We start from the raw sequence: 19,745 nt of genomic DNA, 5'->3' as shown, positions 1-19,745 counted from the left end.
GCAATAATATAAGGAGGGACAGTCAAGATGATCATGGTCACAGTGTATGCAGTCCATTACAAAAATGGAAATATGTAGTCTACTACCCTTATGTCCCAACCCTTCTTATACCCATGGCAGACATAACTAATCAATCAAGGATTTTTCTTTTTCTTTGCTTTCTTTTCTCAGCATAGCCCTTGGGTAGCCACTACCACTGCTCATCAATTTCCATGTTAGACCAAACTTACTTGCCACCTCTGAGCCAATTTTTACATTCTGGCGATTTCCATAAAGACTGATGAAGGCATATTCTTGACACTCATCCTATCACCTCACGCGTTACGGAAATCTGTAAACACACCTAAATGTTCTTGTTAATGTAGATGTGTGCTTGTGTGCTACACTTGCAAACACACACGCCCCATTTGTTGGCGTCAAAGCTCTTCCAACGCAGACCCAACTCCTCCCCAGCTTGTCTGCCATCTCTGACCACTCCCATAATCTTCCTACAGCTTGCCATGCACCTGCTGTGATGTAGAACAGCGGTCCCCTACCTTTTTGGCACCAGGCACCAGTTTCGTGGAAGACAATTCTTCCAGGAACCGGGGTGGGGGGCGGAAGGCAGGGGATGGTTCAGGAGGCAATGCGAGCCATGGGGAGCGGCAGATGAAGCTTTACTCCCTCACCCGCCACTCACCTCCTGCCGTGCGGCCCGATTCCTAACAGGCCGTGGACCGGTACCAGTCCGCAGCCCGGGGGCTGGGGACCCCTGACGTAGAAGGTCAGTCAGGACACTGAGGATATTACATGCCATAGTTTCCAATCCAGCTCTGTCAGTCACTGAGCTGATAGCTTGACGACTGTCAGACTCACGTGTGCTTTATTCTAATTGATTCTAAACTCTGGGGGGAAAAACATGTCCTTGTTTTCATCTGCATCATCACTTTTTAACGTTGCAGGTGGTCTGCTCCTTTCCTGCCAAGCACAATGGGAAATGGATTTCCAGAGCAGGGAATCCCATTAGAACATAAATAATTATGATCTAATGGCAAGCTCTTTAAGATCTCGCTAGGCAGACTGCAAAAGCCAGAAAGCAAAATAAAAAGGAGCGTCAGCCACACTGAAAGTTACCAGGGACACCGTGCCCAGCTGACCCCTGCACAAAGCAACTGCTTCTTTTCATTCCCACTTTTCTTTGGAGCTTTATCCTAAGGCTAGATGCCAACTACAGATCACCTCGTACAAAAGCTCAGGGCGAACATGCAACGTGAAAGAAGGCTCCAAGTTAATACATTTCTGTGATTAAAATTCCTTGTCTCTTTAGGAAGCACAGGAATGCTATAAAACTCCCCTGGATTTGCTTCGGCACATTTTATCAAATTCTCCTATGCTAAAATGGATTCAACAGAAACGGGAAGTGTCACACCGCCAGAACGAGATTTTTCAGCTATTTCAAAACATTCTGGAACAACTACTAAAACATTCAGCAGTCACTGTGCGAGATTAAATCCCTGAAGACTTCTTAAATCATTATCCGAAAAGCATTTCGAAAAACCTTAAAGTGCCACATGAGCGCCTCACTCTATTCCCGGTCATCTTCATGAGTCATAATTAAAATTTTCTCAGCGTAGTCTTTCTTGTCGGAGAGTTTACAAATAAGCTTCATTTAGACTACTCAAAGTCAATAAAGTGAAAGAGGACCACGTGTGACTGCTTCAAGTCAGACACTGTAACATGGGAGAGACCTCAAAACTCATAGAGCCATCCCCTCATTTTATAGATGAAGTGGAAAACGGCTACTAGAGCTTCCAAAATGTGCTCAGTGAAGGTCACATGTCTAGAAAGAGACAGAACAGAGCTCAACCTCATCCCTTTGTGCTCTCCCGGATGCTGGTCCTGCCCTGCCAGGCATGCATTTAACTGAGTTAGGCTACAGGGGCGGGGCATGAGAGGACCGAGAGGGAGACAGTGATGTCCAATGGTTAGGGAACTGGCCTTGGACAGTGAAGCAGACCTGAATCGAAAACAGTCTCTGCCCTTTCCCAGCTTAACTTTAGGTAATTTTAGTTAACCACCTAATCTGTAAAATGAGGACAGCTGTGATGATTACCTGAGAGAATGTTGGTAAAGAATTTCGGGCAGAGTCTACAGCCTAGCTAGCGCAAATAAACTGTAACTATTTTACAGTGCTTTCTACTTTTAATGACTGGCAAAAATTTGGACTTTGCCATCAAATCGTCAATTACAGATACAGTTTTTTCTGCAGCTTTGAACGTGAGTATTAGGATAAATTAACAGAAAATTCTACCATGATGGCCCTTGGTACAATGAGTTCTTTATCATTAAAAACAAAAAACCAGAAAACAAATATCTAGGCACCCGATTTTTTCTTTGTATTAAGCTACTATAAAGTACACCCATTTTTGCTTCTGCATAATTTACCAAGTCCTGACTACAAATGGTTATATATATATATAACACATACATACACACATATACACACATATATATTTATACATACATATATTTACATATATATGATTTACATACACACATGGACACATATACATAAATGATAGTCCTGGGCCCTCTGCAGGCTTTCTCAATAAAAATACATGATGAGGGATATCAAGAAATCAGTGCTTTTTAAAGCACACTTGATGATTCTGATAATCAGCTGAGCCCAGAATTTACTGGTTGAAAAATGGGCCAGAGATATGCTTCAACGATTCTCCTGGCACTGTGACTCCAGTGGCATGACATTCTTTCTCAAATCGACTCACGTTTTAGGAGAGTTCTAGAATGCCTTAGCAAGCTTACTTATCACTATTTGAATTATTTTACTATTTGAATTTTCACTATTAATTTTCTTGACAGAGTGTATAGGCATTTCACGAGGCTCTCTTCCAGGGACCCAGAAAAAATGTTCGCTGTAAGGATTAAGACAGTGGGATCTTGGTCTGACTCTCCCATGTCCAGCTTGGTGACCCAGCAAGAGCTGCTCCTCTGAATGGGACCCTCTGTCTCCCCTGGTTACCCATTTGCAAAATAACTAGAGGAAACAACAGGTTTCAACTCGCGTATCTGTTCTAACCTGATTGGGAGCAAACGCCTGGAGAAGTCTTTTGAGAAGGCACAGTGGGGAGGCTTTGATCAATTAATAAGGTCTGTCACAGACACGGACGAAGAAGAAGGGCCACATTCGCCAGGGACTGGCCATTCCAGAACCAGATAACCTTTCAATTCTTTTGAAGCTGAAAAGTTGGATAAATCCATGACCCAACCAGAAATAATTCATTTTTTATGAAACAAACTATGTTCTGAGAAAACCATCATTACTGTGCAATGAAATGCTCACCTTGCTTTTCACGTGAAAAAATGAAATGGTTAGGCTGATCTGAACAGACCAAGTGTTTAAACTGAAGCAAGGGAGAAATAAGTAACTTGAAAGAGGGAGAAAAAAACAGCTTTACGACAACAATGTGAAATAAGAATGGAGGACTGATTCAATTGTCGTGAAGCAGCCGATCATTTACTTGTTTTAGTTGTGACTTCGTGCATACTTAAAGAGAATACTGACCAGCCTTAATCTTGTTTAAAATGATAAAACTGCACCAAGTAGAACTACTCGAGTGATTAATTCTTTTATAGGCATCTCTAAAGTTACAGTATGCTATTTCCATGAACAAGGCCCTATTATAATGAGTGTTCCCAATCCCACAGATATGAGAGAGGTTTTAATTTAAATCTCAGGGGCGTCATTCGTGCACTTCACCGGCAGAGTTATTAAATTAGGTAATCTCTTTCTTTCTTGGGAAAGTAGTGAGATTGTAAAATGTTGCGATGTATGAAAACCAGATTCGTGGAATATGCTGCAAAAATGGAAAGTAATACAATGATTTTAACAATTCTATCCAAGACACGGGCTACATTCTAAGGATGAGGAGGGTGTTTTTAATAATCTGGTATAAACTGCAAATGTATCACAAGCCTCCCTACCATTAGACCTAGTTATTGGGTCAGATTAGAGCAGAACATCTCAACTGGGAATGACTTTGCCCCCTACAGGATGCTTGGCCAAGTCTGGAGATATTTTCGTTGCCATGACTTGGAGGCTGGGGGGAGGGGGACTCATCCTACTGGCATCGAGTGGGTAGAGGTCAGGATTGCTACTAAACACCCTGCCACATACAGGACAAACCCCCAAAACAAAAAATTTTCAGCCTAAAATGTTAAAGAGTGCCAAAGCTGAGCGATCCTAGATCAGCCTGAGATACTGCAAGCACCTAACAAGCCATGGTCAAAGCATCTCCAAACCCTCCCTTACATTTTGGAACAAACTGGCCTCTCGACCCAGCTCAGATGAAGTACGGTTTGTCTTCTCAAAAATTTCCTTTTGCTCTAATTTCATTATTTATTTAAATTTGCAATCCACCAAACATTTATGCAATGCTTGCCATGTACCAGGCAATTTTGAAAAGCCCTTTACAAGTACCAGCTCAGCTGAGGTAGGTCCCATCATTATTCCCTTTTTACAAATGAGGGACCCAGAGCAGGGAGAGTTAGCCGTCCAAGGCTACCTAGCAAGGAAGGGGTGGACAGGAGGCCCACTTAGGTTCCTGGGCTTGACAGTCTCTGTTCTCAACCTCCATGCTATGTCACCAACCGAATCGTGTGGCAAAATTAAATCCACTAGTTTTTCAGGGTCCCATCAGTTTCTTCTCACCCCCATAGCCTTCTCCAAAGTCCAATTTCATCAGGAAGGCCCCTGCTCGCTGCTTCTGAGCACTGACCCTCTGTTACCCGTGTTCCTGGCGAGTTTAGGATGAGGATGATGAAAACCACATGGGCCCCAGAACCTTCTGCCGAATGCCCACTGGATGCTCCCCAGCGTGCCGGGAATTCTACAGACACAATCTCTAATCCCCCCAAACCATGTGAGGTGGGCGCTGTCATCTCCATTTTATACATAAATCCAACCTCCAAGTTCAAGCGAGCTTCCCAAAGCCACACAATTAATAAGTGACAGACCCAGGATGTGGAGTCATATCTTTCCATCTCCAAGTTCTGAGCTCTTTCGACATCACCACTCCAGTCAGGAAATGTACATCTCACACTTGTTTCACAGGGGAATTAGAGCAGATAAAAGTAACCTAAAACCACCTTCATTTCACGGAGCACAGAGCGCAGCTCAGACTCCCAGCACCACCAGATCAGATGGTGCTCGCAAGCCAATCTCAACCCAGGGAGGTTTTGATCAGTCCTCCCAGCATTTGATCTTTCTAAAGAAAATTGAGTTTGTTGTCAATATTTTAAAAATTGGGAAATTTCACACAACAGTGTTTCGGATTTCTGGTTTCTCTCGAAAAGTCAGGCTGATCTGTCAACACATGTTGATGTACATTCCTGTAAGGCAAAAATCAGCACACTTTCTCCAGTTCATCAGTTTGCAACACACACACACACACACACACACACACACACACACACACACACACACACACACACACACACAGTCTACCAGCCAAGCTTCTCTGTCCTACAATATCCCAGGCATGCAGCTGTAATTTAGATGCAGAAAGTAATTCACACCATTACTGGAGTCCGTGACAGCAGACTCACACAGAGAATAACTCCTTTGCTGTTTTGAGGTTTCTGCCCATCATACCTCCCCCAGTGCATACAGCCTTTATATACAAGCAGTAAACCCCTCATTCGTTGATTGCTATTAAGCAGATGGAATAAAACTACAGTTATAAACAGGTATAAACAAGACAGACAAATATGCAAATATGTAACAGGCTGAAGGTTCATGCCTTACAAATGCTGACTTTGTTGTCAGAGCCTTACTTGGGGTTATTGCAGTGTCTCTCCTGATACTTCACGCCTCCACCACACGTTCGGGAACATTCTGACCACTTCGACCAGGCGGACCACTGGCCGTGGATGGGCCGAGGCCCGTGCTCCCCAAACTTGACACACTGGCCTTGCCGACACCACTGTGAAAAGAATGTGTGACTTTCAGAGACCACCTGGGAAAGCACGCGGAGATGCCTTGATAGCATCCCTTTCGCTGGCTGTGCTTACACGCTGGTACCCTGCCTTCCCCACGTGCATTCTGAAAGGCTGACATCTAGGGAGAAGGGGCATTTGTCACCAGAAGGCTGAGTATAACAGGACAGGCTTTGCAAGCTGTCCAGGTGACGTGTTCAGATAAGGATCTACCCTCCCACCTACGGAGGCAGCGCAGACACGAAGGCGAGCCTCCCCTGACATTTGGAAACAATGGGGCTCAGAGAACCCTTGGGCTCATTTTTCTTCCGGGAGAATCAGCTTTTCAGATATGAGCACAGAATTTATCATGATTATCACATCCGAAAGACAGATCTAAGTATGCATACGTTTTTATTTCAAATCATCCCTATAGAGCATTTCTGTTGAAACCGAGTAGCTTTCAGGCTACACAAATTGTGTTTTTAGATAACACCTTTGCCCTTCTGTCTGTATGAAAGGTCCCTGTGTCAGACCCTCTGATGACTTTGAACTGAGTGTCTTTTCTGAATCAGCTCTGGGTCTCTCACGTGCTGGTGATCTGCTCAGTCCGAGAGCTGTTTTCTGTGCTGACCTTTCCATTTGAGTTCTTCTTTGTCATCCAGTCCAGTTCTGTGGGTCACCTCTGTCCTCCGGGGTTGCACTCACCGCTGGGAGTGCTTTCTTTTTTGCCCCTGCGGCGCTTTGATTAGGAGCAAGTTCTGCATGATTTAGAGCATAATTGCACACTTGCCTAAAAGCCTCTGCAATTAGATCCAAAGGGTTGGGGTTTGGATCGTGCCAGGTTCTGCCGAGGAGTGCGGATCGGTTACAGAATTACGGGGAGTTGGTTACGCGTTCAAATCTCCACTTTTCCCCCGTGATACACTTGGCTTCGTGGCGGTCTGTTGTGAGGCTTGGTTGCTAGCGCGCTTTGACTAGGTCAAGAGATGGCTCCCTTCCTTCAGTTTCTTGCCATGTGCTGATGAATTCCTCTGTTTTCCATTTTTCTTTCCCCTGGATTAATTGCTACTTCAGAGTCTGCATGAAATCATATAACGTTGTTGAGAACTTTGACGGGGGAAGCAATGGGTCATTTGAGGATTTTGTCAACCATAAGCACGAACCTGAATCTTCCCCACCAAGAATGGCTGCGTCTCTCAGGCACTGAGCTCAGTGGCTGGGACAAAATAATAACAAGAGCCAATACTAACAACAACAGCAGCTACAGTTTATTAAGTTGCTTCTCCGTGTGCACAATGGTGCTGGGGGGGAGATGGGGGAAAACTTCATATGCAGTATCTAACGTAACCTTCACAAAGCACGTCGCAGTTAATAACTATTTTCTGAGTGAAAGAAATTTAGCAAAGAAATACTAACTTGCTCAGAGTCGAACTACCCAACTAGCTACACAACCAGCTGAGACTGGGTTTAAACTCAGTAGCCTAAGGACATATTTACTACTCACCTCGGAGGCAAATGACTGACCAATGCATCTTAACTCAAAATTTTATTTTTTAGAAATATGGCTTTGAGATCTGTTCCAATCCTTCAATTAATTTGCCTTTCTTTTATTTCAATATTCATCCTGGTATCAAGTTAAGCTGCTCAGAGATTTGTCTCCTCTGGTGTTTTTAATCAGTAGAGAAACCAGGAATACATAGGAATATACACACATACATGCACGATCTGCATGTTTATTACATAGAAAACGTAATACACAAGATATATACACATGTAGTTATATGGATCTATTCATATATGCCTCTATCACTGCTTCTAATTTCAAATTAAATGGCCATGACTTGGGCAAATACCTTTTATAACAGACAGCAAGCACAAACCTTTCTTTCCTCGTACACATAACCTAGATAGAAGTATGAGACTTTCATATCCTCACGTGTTTACCCAGTATTCGTGGCACAAATACCACTGAAGGACCAGCGAGAAGGGGGCAGGGAGGATTCAGGTGGGTTTCAGTTACAATGAAAGAAACAAAACATGGGGTGACTGCTACTCTACAGGACATGGCCCTGGCCTCATGGAGTTTACAGTCCAATGAATAGCCAATTACATCCCCTAGGGAAAGAAGACTGCAAGAACCATATCTATGAGTGCAGTGTAATTATACTGGAGTGAAGCTGGGTGGAAGTTACCAGAATGCTCTCAACTGAGGGTGACCTTACCGGTAAGGGCTTTTCCGCAGTTTATTATATAACCATAGTCTGGTGTTTCAAAATAGTGAGATGGGGGCAGTGGTCTAAGGACATCTATTTTCTAATTCTGTCTTGATTAATCTCATGCTATATTAACTTAACTCTAATCCAGAAGCAGTTTAGCCCCTGTCAAACTAGATCCTGGGTGTATTTACATAACAGAGCTTTGATCTATGCCATTTACCACTTATTTTCCTCATTTACTATATAAATCTTTTCTCGTACATCCCTCTCATGTTTGATGCTGTTGCTTTCTTAATGAAAGAATGCCCACTAATCCTCAAGTTGCAAGTTCGCAACTCTGACACTCCAAAAATAAAAATGATGTGAGCAGTGTTTACATATTCGATTAATTCATTGTTTTGTATCACCACAGCTAAAACACCCTTCTGCACATTTTCGCTGAGAATCCTTACTGAGATTTCCTAAGACCAGGACATCTGATTAAAAATCGCATAGGATGCTTCAATTTTTTAAATGTTTATTTGCTTTAAAATAAAAAGAGTTAAAAAAGAAAATCTTTTTAGAGGTATTGAAGAAATGCCTTAACGAATATCAGAAAGCATCTTCTCAATATTCATTTATTTCGTGTGTCTGTGTCTTTGCCTTTATTGCTGGTCTCTTCGAAAAAGTCTCTCTTTTCCTTCACCCAACTGAAGAACTTCAAATTCAAATTCCTTCACCCAACTGAAGAACTTCAAATTCAAATTCCAACAGCCATCTTGGGGCACCCATTCATCGTAGTTTATTCTAAGTGCACCCCTATTTCCAAGCAGGATTATTTCTTATTCACTTGGGCTTCGATAGCAGCTACACGCTTCAAGAAGATGTGTTTAAAAAGAACCAAAGTTATTGGCTTCTGTGCAGGTTCCCCCGTTGGACTGTAAATGTTTGAAGAGATAAAATGGAGTTTTATTTATCTCTGTAGATATTTCACTGATATCTAGTGGTCAAGAAATTATGATGGAATTGAATTCAATTTAAGTGGCCAGTTCTTTTCTACAGGCTTGGCTGTCTCAAGAGAGCCAATGGCAGAGACCGAAAAACCTGCAATATCTCCAGCTCTCTCATTGTTCACAGCTTCTCTGTCATGGTCTTTCAAAGTTATGCCCCAAATCTGGATCATTTTACTGGGACCTCAAGTGTATCTTTTTTTTTTTTTTTTTTTTGCGGTACACGGGCCTCTCACTGTTGTGGCCTCTCCTGTTGCGGAGCACAGGCTCCGGACGCGCAGGCTCAGCGGCCATGGCTCACGGGCGCAGCCGCTCCGCGGCATGTGGGATCTTCCCGGACCGGGGCACGAACCCGTGTCCCCTGCATCGGCAGGCAGACTCTCAACCACTGCGCCACCAGGGAAGCCCCATCCTCAAGTGTATCTTCCCCTCCAGACTCTACTGGGAAAGGGGAAGAAAAACAGAAACTCATATATGAGAGTCCTTCCTTCAAAACACAGAAATCTCCCATAATCTTCTGTAATAGAAATGGTTCTTAGGGTTGAAGATACTGCGAATGAAAAGCCTTTCTGTACAACCTAGACGGAAATTCAGCTTGCCCCTCAAGAGATGCTGCTATAAGGGACAGGATGCTGCTAGCGGGCATGTCAGAAGCTCAATGACTGGTCCTGTGAGGTGCATCACAGAGGCTTTGTATGCAGGCACAGTCCTTCCTTTGCTACTAAAGGAAATATCTGCTTCCCAAGGCTTGTCTACACTGAATCAAGTTTAAAAAACAAACAGTAAACAATGAAGCCCTCCAGCTCACTGAACTAGAAACATTTGAACCCAAGCCTCCATCTACAAATGGAAAACAAAGGCAAAAGGAAAGAAACCTTCTTAAAAGATGGAGCCAACTCGGTTATATTCGCAGCGAGTTTTAGAATAGCTGCTAAAGAATGCTGGTTAATTGAAAGCAAAGTCCGAAAACAGATGAAGCCAAAGTGTTCCGGTCTGAGGTAACAGTACAAATAGTTTGGGTTCTATACTTTATGAAGCCTCTAGAACTAAAAACTAACAAGTAGGCAGTTTACCATACTCAAGCCACAAACGGTCCCTTCCGCGGCAGGCATGAACTTGGTCTCACACCTGTGGCCCGCTCGGTGACACCAAAGTGATTTGCAAATGTCCTGAAAGGAAAGAAGATGGCGAGGGTGATGATGCAATAAAAACAAAGACATCCAAAGCTGTTGTATAAAACATTCTATTTTCAGGTGGCCGAAATGGGACATTATCCAGAAAGCAGAGTCAAGTGAAGTTAGTAGTAGCAAGGTAACCAGTAATATGTCCTAGCAAATATGTAAGCAGGAAACTTCTACACTACCCATATATTCATGTGTGTTTAGTAATGACTGGGAGGTAACAATAGTTAATTTGGAGACTATTTGCCTTTTAACTAAGAGATCTGGTTTCTAACCGTCATCACCACCATCATCATCACCACCATCATCATCATTTAAGTAGAACAGACCAAGACTGGAATAATGCATGTCTGATTCAAATCCTTGTCCTGCATTTCCAGGTTGCAGGACCTATGGACATGTTATAGAAGCCCTTTAAACTGCAGTTTCCTCACCTGTGAATAAGTGATAAAATTAGCACATGCCTCAACAGGGTTGTTCTCAAGGATAAATGGTGTAAATGATCATCATCGTTCCTTCTTCACCTTTATAATAATTTTCAAGCATTTGGACAATTTAATTCTTACACTAGGCCTAGGAAATAATGTAACTCTCATACTGGATTGTAGTAGGCAGAATGATGGCCCCCAAAACAACCATGTCCTAATTCTTGGAACCTGTGACTATATTAGGTTATATAGCAAAGGAGAATTAAAGTTGCAGATAAAATTAATGTTGCTAATCCGTTGACCTTGAGATGGGGAAGTGCTGAGATTTTCCAGATGGGCCCAAGGTAATCACAAAGGTCCTTAAACAGGGAAGAGGAAGACAGAAGAGAACCGGAGAGATGGCAGCGGGGGGAGAACTCAGGGAGGTGCTGCTGATTCTGAAGATGGAGGAAGAGGCCGTGACCCAAGAATGCCAGCCACTTTGGGAAGCTGGAGAAGGCGAGAGAATGGCCTCTCTTCGAGACCTTCCAGAAGGAACGCGACCTGGCCAACACCTGATTTTAGCCCAGTGTGATGCATTTCAGATGTCTACCTCCAGAACGGCAGGAAAATAAATTTGAGTTGTTTTAAGGCACTACGTTTGTGGAAATTTATTACAGCAGGCATAGGAAATAAATACTGTCGTTAACACCATTTAGTGGTGAACAGCAATTCCTCTTATAAACTCATTGAGATGAGGAAACTGAGCAAGATACTGAGAGTTTCAAGCCGTAAGGTCCCCCAGCTGGTAAGTGGCAAAGGCAGGACTCAAACTGGCCTGATTTCAGAGTCCGGATCCTGGACCATTGCTCTGGACCTGGATGTACCACCAATGGATGCTAGAAAGCTCTCAGCTTCTCCAGGCCTTGGCTGCCTATCTATAAAGGAGGGGGGCGGGACTTCCTTGGTGGCACAGTGGTTGAGAATCCGCCTGCCAATGCAGGGGACATGGGTTCGAACCCTGGTCTAGGAAGATGCCACATGCCGCGGAGCAACTAAGCCCGTGAGCCACAACTACTGAGCCTGTGCTCTAGAGCCCGTGAGTCACAACTACTGAGCCCCCATGCCACAACTACTGAGCCCATGCGCCTAGGGCCCATGCTCCGCAACAAGAGAAGCCACCGCAATGAGAAGCCCGCGCACCTCAACGAAGAGTAGTCCCTGCTCGCCACAACTAGAGAAAGCCCACGCACAGCAATGAAGACCCAACACAGCCAAAAATAAAAAACTAATTAAAAAAAAGAAAAAAATAAAGGAAGGGGACTGAACCAGATTCCTTCCGGCTCAAAAGGTGGAGGTGCTTTTCAGAATGACATCATTAATGGAATGTCAAAATCATGAATCGCCAAAGTCATTCCATTTTGCTCACCACATTCTACTGACTAAGGTAGAAAGTGAACACATCTATTTTTGGGAAAATAGTAACGATGAGGGAGAATACAAAATGATTTTTGTGGTCACTTGTTGTACTCCTGAAAATTCAATGAACCAGGCAGGCACCTGATTCTCAAGCATTCCAGTTAATAGACATTTCATGGTGAGAAAATATGGCTAGAACATACTTAGAAATATTTCACAAAAAAAAGTGTTCCACAGGACTGAGAAAAGAAAACACAAGGAAACGAGAGATACAGGCAGTGAGCCTGGCCTTACGGACCGTAAAATTCTTCTCCCAAAAAGAGAAGGGAAGGACCTCCAGGACACTGCTTGGAAACACCACCACCAGCAGCAGCCCCAGATAGGCACCACACATACTATTTCCAAAGCTCGATACAGCTCAGAAGACACAATATGGAAACATTTCCCATGGAAATGGACCTGCTACTGACATTAGCAGAAAGCCTAAGGCAGCCTTCCGACAAAATGAATGAGGTTCATCATCTCCGTGTGCTCCCATATTGGGTCATAGGTGGGACAAGTTAAGCTGGGAAAAGGATAACCTACATCAAAATGGAGGAAAGGGAGGTAACCACTGAAACAAAGCCGCAGTTCGAAAGGCTTTCAGAATTAAATTGTTTTCCCTCTTACAGCCAGGGGAAAGCCATAACCCACACCCGGAGCCTAGGTGGCAGCCACCCAAATGACCCCAGGGTGGACCAAAGCAAAGGAGACCCCCTCATTCCACAGCCAACGCCAAGCCACAGGGCTAAGGAAAGGGGGCAGCTGGAGAAGACCAGGAAAATAAAGCAAAACACAAAAACACAGGGATTCCAGAGTGAAATACGACAGGCTGTATGAACATGTTATTTCTTTTGCGGTGAAGTACAGAAGTCAAACGTAATTATAGCCAACGACATGCTCTGACGACCCGAGAGCCCTCTGAGAAGGCTTCCTTTCAAAGTAAACAGAAATGAGAGTTTGCACTTTTTTGCTTATTCTTCCCTCTTTTTTCCCCCGCCTATTCATCTAACTTTTCCTTATCTATATAATTCCCTAGTCTTAAGTCATAATTTAAGGGAAAGGAAAATAACCACGGAGACTCCAAAGGTCTCAGGTTGCCTGGATGTGGCTCTTTAAGGAAAGAGTCTCTTTGCTGTATGTTGCTCTGTCCTGTCCCTGTTGGCCACCTTCTCCTGTTGTATTCTAAAGATTGGATGCCCCTTCAGGGGTAGCATGACATACTCAAAACGTTAATGGTCCTTGCATACCAAACTCTATCAAGCGTCTCAAGCTTAACATGTCCAAAACAAAATTCCCCAGCTGTCCCCCCAGATCTGTCCCGTGTTCAGCCTTCTCCAGCTCACTAGCGTTTGCCAAATTAGGATCCACATACCATGGAGGATACACCAAAAAATGTGGATGGTGTATGCATAAACTTTTCTAATGGTTACGCATTTAAATTGCACTAGAAAAATATGCAATCCCATATAAAACTGGCGTTTTGGTGGTTATTATTTCTCAGGACTGGACTTTTTTTTTTTTTTTTTTTTTTGCGGTACGCGGGCCTCTCACTGTTGTGGCCTCTCCCGTTGCGGAGCACAGGCTCCAGACGCACAGGCTCAGCGGCCATGGCCCACGGGCCCAGCCGCTCCGCGGCATGTGGGATCCTCCCGGACCGGGGCACGAACCCGTGTCCCCTGCATCGGCAGGCGGACTCTCAACCACTGCGCCACCAGGGAAGCTCTGGACTTTTATTTTTTTTTAAAGTGAGTTGATTCATAGAAAAGCAACAAGTGAAAAATACTACAGAGATATGGCACCGCTAATAAAGGTAATTGTTAAGGACTGAACATTAATGCTGAAGTTTAGGAAACACTGGTGCTAACTAATGAAGAGGAGGAAGCTTAACATCAATGTGGGTGATGCAGCTTGTTTAGCTTCCACCAAGGAAGCTTTTTTCTTTGTGGCTCTGGGCCAATGGAATACATTCTCTGAGCTCTACTTAAAAAGTGGGTGATAGGGCTTCCCTGGTGGCGCAGGGGTTGAGAGTTCGCCTGCCGATGCAGGGGACGCAGGTTCGTACCCCGGTCCGGGAGGATCCCACATGCCGCGGAGCGGCTGGGCCCGTGAGCCATGGCCGCTGAGCCTGCGCGTCCGGAGCCTGTGCTCCGCAACGGGAGAGGCCACAGCGGTGAGAGGCCCGCGTACCGCAAAAAAATAAAAAAAAAAGTGGGTGATAATTCTCACTTCAAAAGGTTTTTGTGAAGATTCAGGAAAAGTAAAATAAGTCTCTAAGTGGAATGCTTTATGTGGAGCACTCACTTGGCAATTGCTGGGGGGTGACGGTGGATGGTGGTGACGGAGGACAGCAGTGATGGTGATAGCGATGGCGGTGGTGTTGCTGATGGTGGTGGTAATGGTAGTGGTGATGGTGGTGGACAAAAAGGAAGAGGGAGAAGAAAGGAGGAGGAGAAGGAATAGAAATAGAGAGGGGAAGAGGAGCTATAAATCTCCAAAATTTCCATGTATCCAGATACCTAGAATTTCCACGTTTCTCTTTGGATACTAGGAATTAACCAACTTAAAAATGATTCTACTTTTTAGGGATGTTGAGATGGTCAGTGATGTAGTTGTCAACCAGTTGGAACCATGCTTCTCTCATTTCTACGTCCTGGACTTTTGCGTCTTCCCATATATCTTTTTCACAGAAAGGTAAGTCCTTCTTTTTTTTTAATTTTTAATTTTATATCGGAGTATAGTTGATTAACAATGTTGTACTACTTTCAGGAGTAGAGCAAAGATGAATGGATGAACATGTGGTAGATATACACAATGGAATATTACTCAGCCATAATAAAGAATGAAATAATGCCATTTGTGGCAACATGAATGGACCTGGAGACTATCATACTAAGTGAAGTAAGTCAGACAGAGAAAGACAAATATCATATGATATCGCTTATATGCGGCATCTAAAAGAAATGATACAAATCAACTTATTTACAAAACATGTAAGTCTTTCTTGAACGAAAGAGGACACAAAAATTTTGTTAAGATTACTCAAGATACACCTTGATACTCAAAAAAACAAAAGATTACTCAACATACATACAAAAGAAGTGTTAAGATTACTCAAGACACATACAAGAAAAGTTAGCTGCCAGTGATCATGGTCCTATTACTGTAAAAGGCATATGTATGTCTTCTGAGGTGGTGATGATCTTATATGAATTACATTAAAAGGGAATATGAAACAATGATAACAAAAACAGTTACGAGCAGTAGGTAAAAGCTACTGTATCTAGATTTACTACTTGTGATAAAATCTTTGTCTACAGAGGAGGAATTTTCTTCCAAGGACGCAGTCAGATGGTATTTAAACCAGGCACGGTCTATAGGGGATAAGCCTGGATAATTCACTGACAGTAAAATTGCCACTTAATTATCACGCCAAACAGATGACATTGTAGAGATAACCCAGACTCTAACCCTTGGCCTCAGCAAACCAAATGTTTATACTTCTGGTAGATACACAGACACGCGATAGAATCTTAACGTACGTTTGAAATCACAAGCAAACATACCTTCACAAAACCAAGGCTGCATAGCTTGGCTTTGGCTCCGAATTGCCACTTGCATTGTGTGTCAGCGTCATAAATCTGTCCTGGTAGTTGGTCCGGATATTTATACTGTCCTGTTTGCTTGGGCTCATCCACCAGACACCCAGCCTGAGGTGTACTGCAGTGATAACACATCCTTATTAGTTACCATGTCTATCTGTCATCTGGCCACACAAAACAACATACCTCTGAAGGCATTCATGTGAAGAAAAATGTAACATGGCAAAGAAATAGGTACATGCTTAAAGTTGAAAGAGTGAGTCCTGTCCCGTCTAAGAAGATGAAATTTGCACAACTGCAAAGGGTTTTTGTACATGGTACTGGAAGTTATAGCCATCCAGCTTGTGAGGCCTGACCTACTAGGAGATGGGAGAAGTCAGTACATTTGAAAACTTTCCCCAATAGTCTCATTCAACAATGTTCAACAAATTTGTCTGAGTGCCTACTCTGTGGTGAGTATTCAAGTTACAAAATAAACTAGTTAGAGACAGTTACTTGTCTTCAAAGAGTTGAAAGTCACGCTGTGTTTTTTACAGACAATGGGGCAGTGGTCAAAGATGTACTTTACCTCAGATAATCTTTATGAGCAAAAAACGGAAAAGATTTTGAAACAAATCAGGGAATCAGGAGAAAGGACGTGTTGAGCAAAAAAAAAATCAGTCTTAATGGGATGGATTTTCATAGAAAGCGCCTTATCTCCACTTACTTAAATAATTAAACTAGGATGTCACTGAGAGGTAAAACACTATGGTGGTTATGTGGCATTTTGGAGTCAGACAGATGGGGGTCCTAGTCAACCATGCAATCCAGATCTTATACTCTTATACATCTCATCACTGACATAATCTGACTTCCATAAGAGTTGTTAACACACAAGCGAGACAATGTAACGTGCTCACCACAGCGCAGGAAGCATTCAAAGTTAGCTTCTGTTGCTGTGATTATTATTATACACAAAAAAGCATTTAACTATACTATAAAAATGATGGAAGTTCAATCTATACTAAATTGACCTTGATTTATAATATTTATTGATTTCATTCTCACATGAGATAGAAGAGATAACTTCAGGCCCCGGATCATAAATTTAAAATGAATTAGAAAATCTTCTATGTGCGAAAGTCACATAGCGAGAGGCTTTCCATTTTTTACTGTCCTTTGGGGCATCATTTGGTTAGACATCCTTCCATTGAATCAGCCTTGCCTGTGTGTATGGCTAATTCTGTAAACATTTGCAAATAATATGCACTGGCACAAGTTCAAAACAAAAAGTATCAGGGGAATAATAATTCTCAAAGAAACGTGGTTAGTTTCCCTAATATCTGGTCAAAGGGAGATGCGATAAGAACCTGAGTGTTCTTATGAGTCAACATAAACAAGCTATATCCACATACATATAAAATAATACAATACATGTATGTTTAACCACAACTCTAGTGTTGTAAAATGGTCAAATAGATATAATATTTAAGAAAATCAAAGGAAATGTCCAAGAGTTTCAAGTTTGTGTTCATCATTTACTATGAATCAAATAGTGCTACCTTCCTAACTCCCATTTTACTAATGAAATCTAGGAGTTTTGAGTTATTGAAGGGATTTTACGTAGCTATCGCCATGCCCTTTGGATGTCTCTTGGACACTGAGCTAGCTCGTGGCCATTTCAAACAAAATAGCCAGTCAACACAAGGCTCCATTCACCGTAACACAAGCGCCCCATTTCAGCACTTTTCATACTCTTATGACTGAGGTGACTCATCAGATTAAAATAATTAGTTACAGTAAAAAGGCAATATATCCAGCAACCTCTGGACATCATAGAGAGTTCTAAGCACAGACCATGGCGTCACAACAGACCTAAGTGTGAGGCTTATGTTGACAACTTACCAGCTATAGACCCTTAAGCACAATGAACCTCCCTAAGACTCAATTTCCTCAACTCTAGAATGAGGATAATAATGGGATCGACGTGAGGATGGAACGGGGCAATATATGAGGAGCATTTAGCACAATATTAGACCTTCACTGTATTTCTTCAACAAGAATCATGACAATATCATCGTCATCAATCCATCAAGCATTTGTTTTCATGTCTGTTGAGCACCGTTCACGGTCACTACTCCAAACCTGGGAACGCCCCTGGCTCTGGCCTGTGTTACCTGAGGAATTTCTTCAGGTACTGCCGGCTGCACGAGGACCACGAGAACACCCCATTGTTTCCGGTCAGCGTGGGAGACATGATGTTGCCTTCCGCTTTCCTGCAGGGGTTGCCTTCCCCATCGTGAACCATGCCGAAACTACAACACAAAGAAGAAAACAGAAAGCCTTCTGGGAACCCGTTTCCCAAACTTTAAGCAGAGGAAAAAAAAGATGTATTGAGAATCAGGGAACCCAAGTGAGGGACAGAGTCACTGAGATTGTAAGAAAAGGGAAAGACAAAACGAGGTACTATCTATTGTTGTAAAATTCATGTAGAAAATTCTAAAGAATGCTAAGGGCTTTTTTATATTATATCTTGGCCGCAAAATCAAAGAATGGCATACGTGCTACAGATTTTAAGGGCAAGAAAATTTTGGTCAAGATTTCCAAGTTAAGCTAAAATGATGAGACAGTCAAATTCTTTTATTCCAAACAGCAAAAATTTTTTTCTTGCCACCCACATGGAACTGTGGTAAGAAACTTCAGAATGAGTATGAGGTAAGTACAGACAGAAGCTGATTATACTTGTTTACTGACTCTTTATGCATTAGTGTGACATATAAACTTCTAATGCTGATCACTTTATTGCTGAAATCACAGACTCTTTATATAATTAAATTCTCCTACCTACAGCCATAAACATCTTTGAAAATTAATGGTTGAATCCATATACTGAAGGCACATGATGGACTTCTTTTGAATGAATTTTTTGAGAAGACTTTAATTTGGTCTATTTCACCAAAGAAGGTTCTAGCAATAACAGAGTAAAAATAATTTTAGGTGGTTTACCTAGAAATCATATCCATTACACCTCAGTGACTCAATGACTCCCAAATCTCCTAACTGGTAGCATAAATGTGACATTAAAGTTTATATGCACATAGAATACACACACCACAAAGACAGAGCTTCCTTCAGGCCATATTAAATTGGAAGGGGATGGGGAAATAAGCTTCTTTGGTCATCTCCAAAAAATTCAGGGCCCAAAAAAGCTTTTTCTGACTTCTCTCTGGAGGTGGAGAACGGAGGGGCACCAATTTATCACTGATTTAGATTGTTCTTAGCCTAATTATTTAGAGGAGTAAAATGTGTCTCTTAAGAACATATTTTTAAGAGGCAGGCAGGATTTCTGTGGAAATAAGCATGCTACTCTGATATAATAACTTATCAATATAGCCATCCTTCGAAGGTAGCCTATTCCAAATAAACAACTGTATTATAACCATAGATATGATCCTATTGTGACCCATGTCTGCAAACTAGCTATTTTCCCATCATTCCTCCCAATTTACCAGGCAAGGAATGGCAGGACGGTGGTATACTGTGGTCCTATCAGTGAGTACCCCAGGGCTTTAGAGGTGACGGATTCACACATAGGTATTAATTAACCTCAAAACACACTCGGGGAAAGCATTTTCCCATCCTCCACTTTGCCCAATTCAGTTCATCGTTGTACCTAACCAGGAAACTAAGGGAGTTTGTTTGGGAGACACTCTTTCTAAAAATATTTGTGAAAGTCAAAAGCAGAAGGAAATTTACATGTAAAGCACCACAGGAAAGGGTAAGAATCACAGAAAAGGGGATAAGGTGGGGAGAGATCAAAGCCATTACTCTAAGAGGAGAAGCTCATTAAATCAGCATTTCACTGTAGTTTTACAGACATAAGAAAACCAAGTTTGAATTGAATTTTGAGCTTGAAATTTCTTAATTTTCTAATTTA

The 19,745-nt window shown here is 42.5% G+C and overlaps 1 protein-coding gene across 1 annotated transcript in view; it reads right to left on the bottom strand.

Annotated features, from left to right (window-relative positions):
• The window catches only part of ADAMTS18 (ADAM metallopeptidase with thrombospondin type 1 motif 18), a 156,049-nt gene that overhangs the window by 51,843 nt on the left and 84,461 nt on the right, over positions 1-19,745 (bottom strand). Inside the window, exons 9-12 of the mRNA XM_082862055.1 lie at positions 17,986-18,123; positions 15,794-15,947; positions 10,255-10,350; positions 5,833-5,981 (exon numbers count right to left, since the gene is read on the bottom strand). Of these exons, the coding sequence (XP_082718181.1) occupies positions 5,833-5,981; positions 10,255-10,350; positions 15,794-15,947; positions 17,986-18,123 (537 nt within the window). The remainder of the gene's footprint in view (positions 1-5,832; positions 5,982-10,254; positions 10,351-15,793; positions 15,948-17,985; positions 18,124-19,745) is intronic.

This window comes from Leucopleurus acutus (genome assembly GCF_964270905.1).
Source record: "Leucopleurus acutus genome assembly, chromosome: 20".
NCBI classification, from domain to species: Eukaryota; Metazoa; Chordata; class Mammalia; order Artiodactyla; family Delphinidae; genus Leucopleurus; species Leucopleurus acutus.
This window is presented reverse-complemented; position numbering and strand designations above follow the sequence as displayed.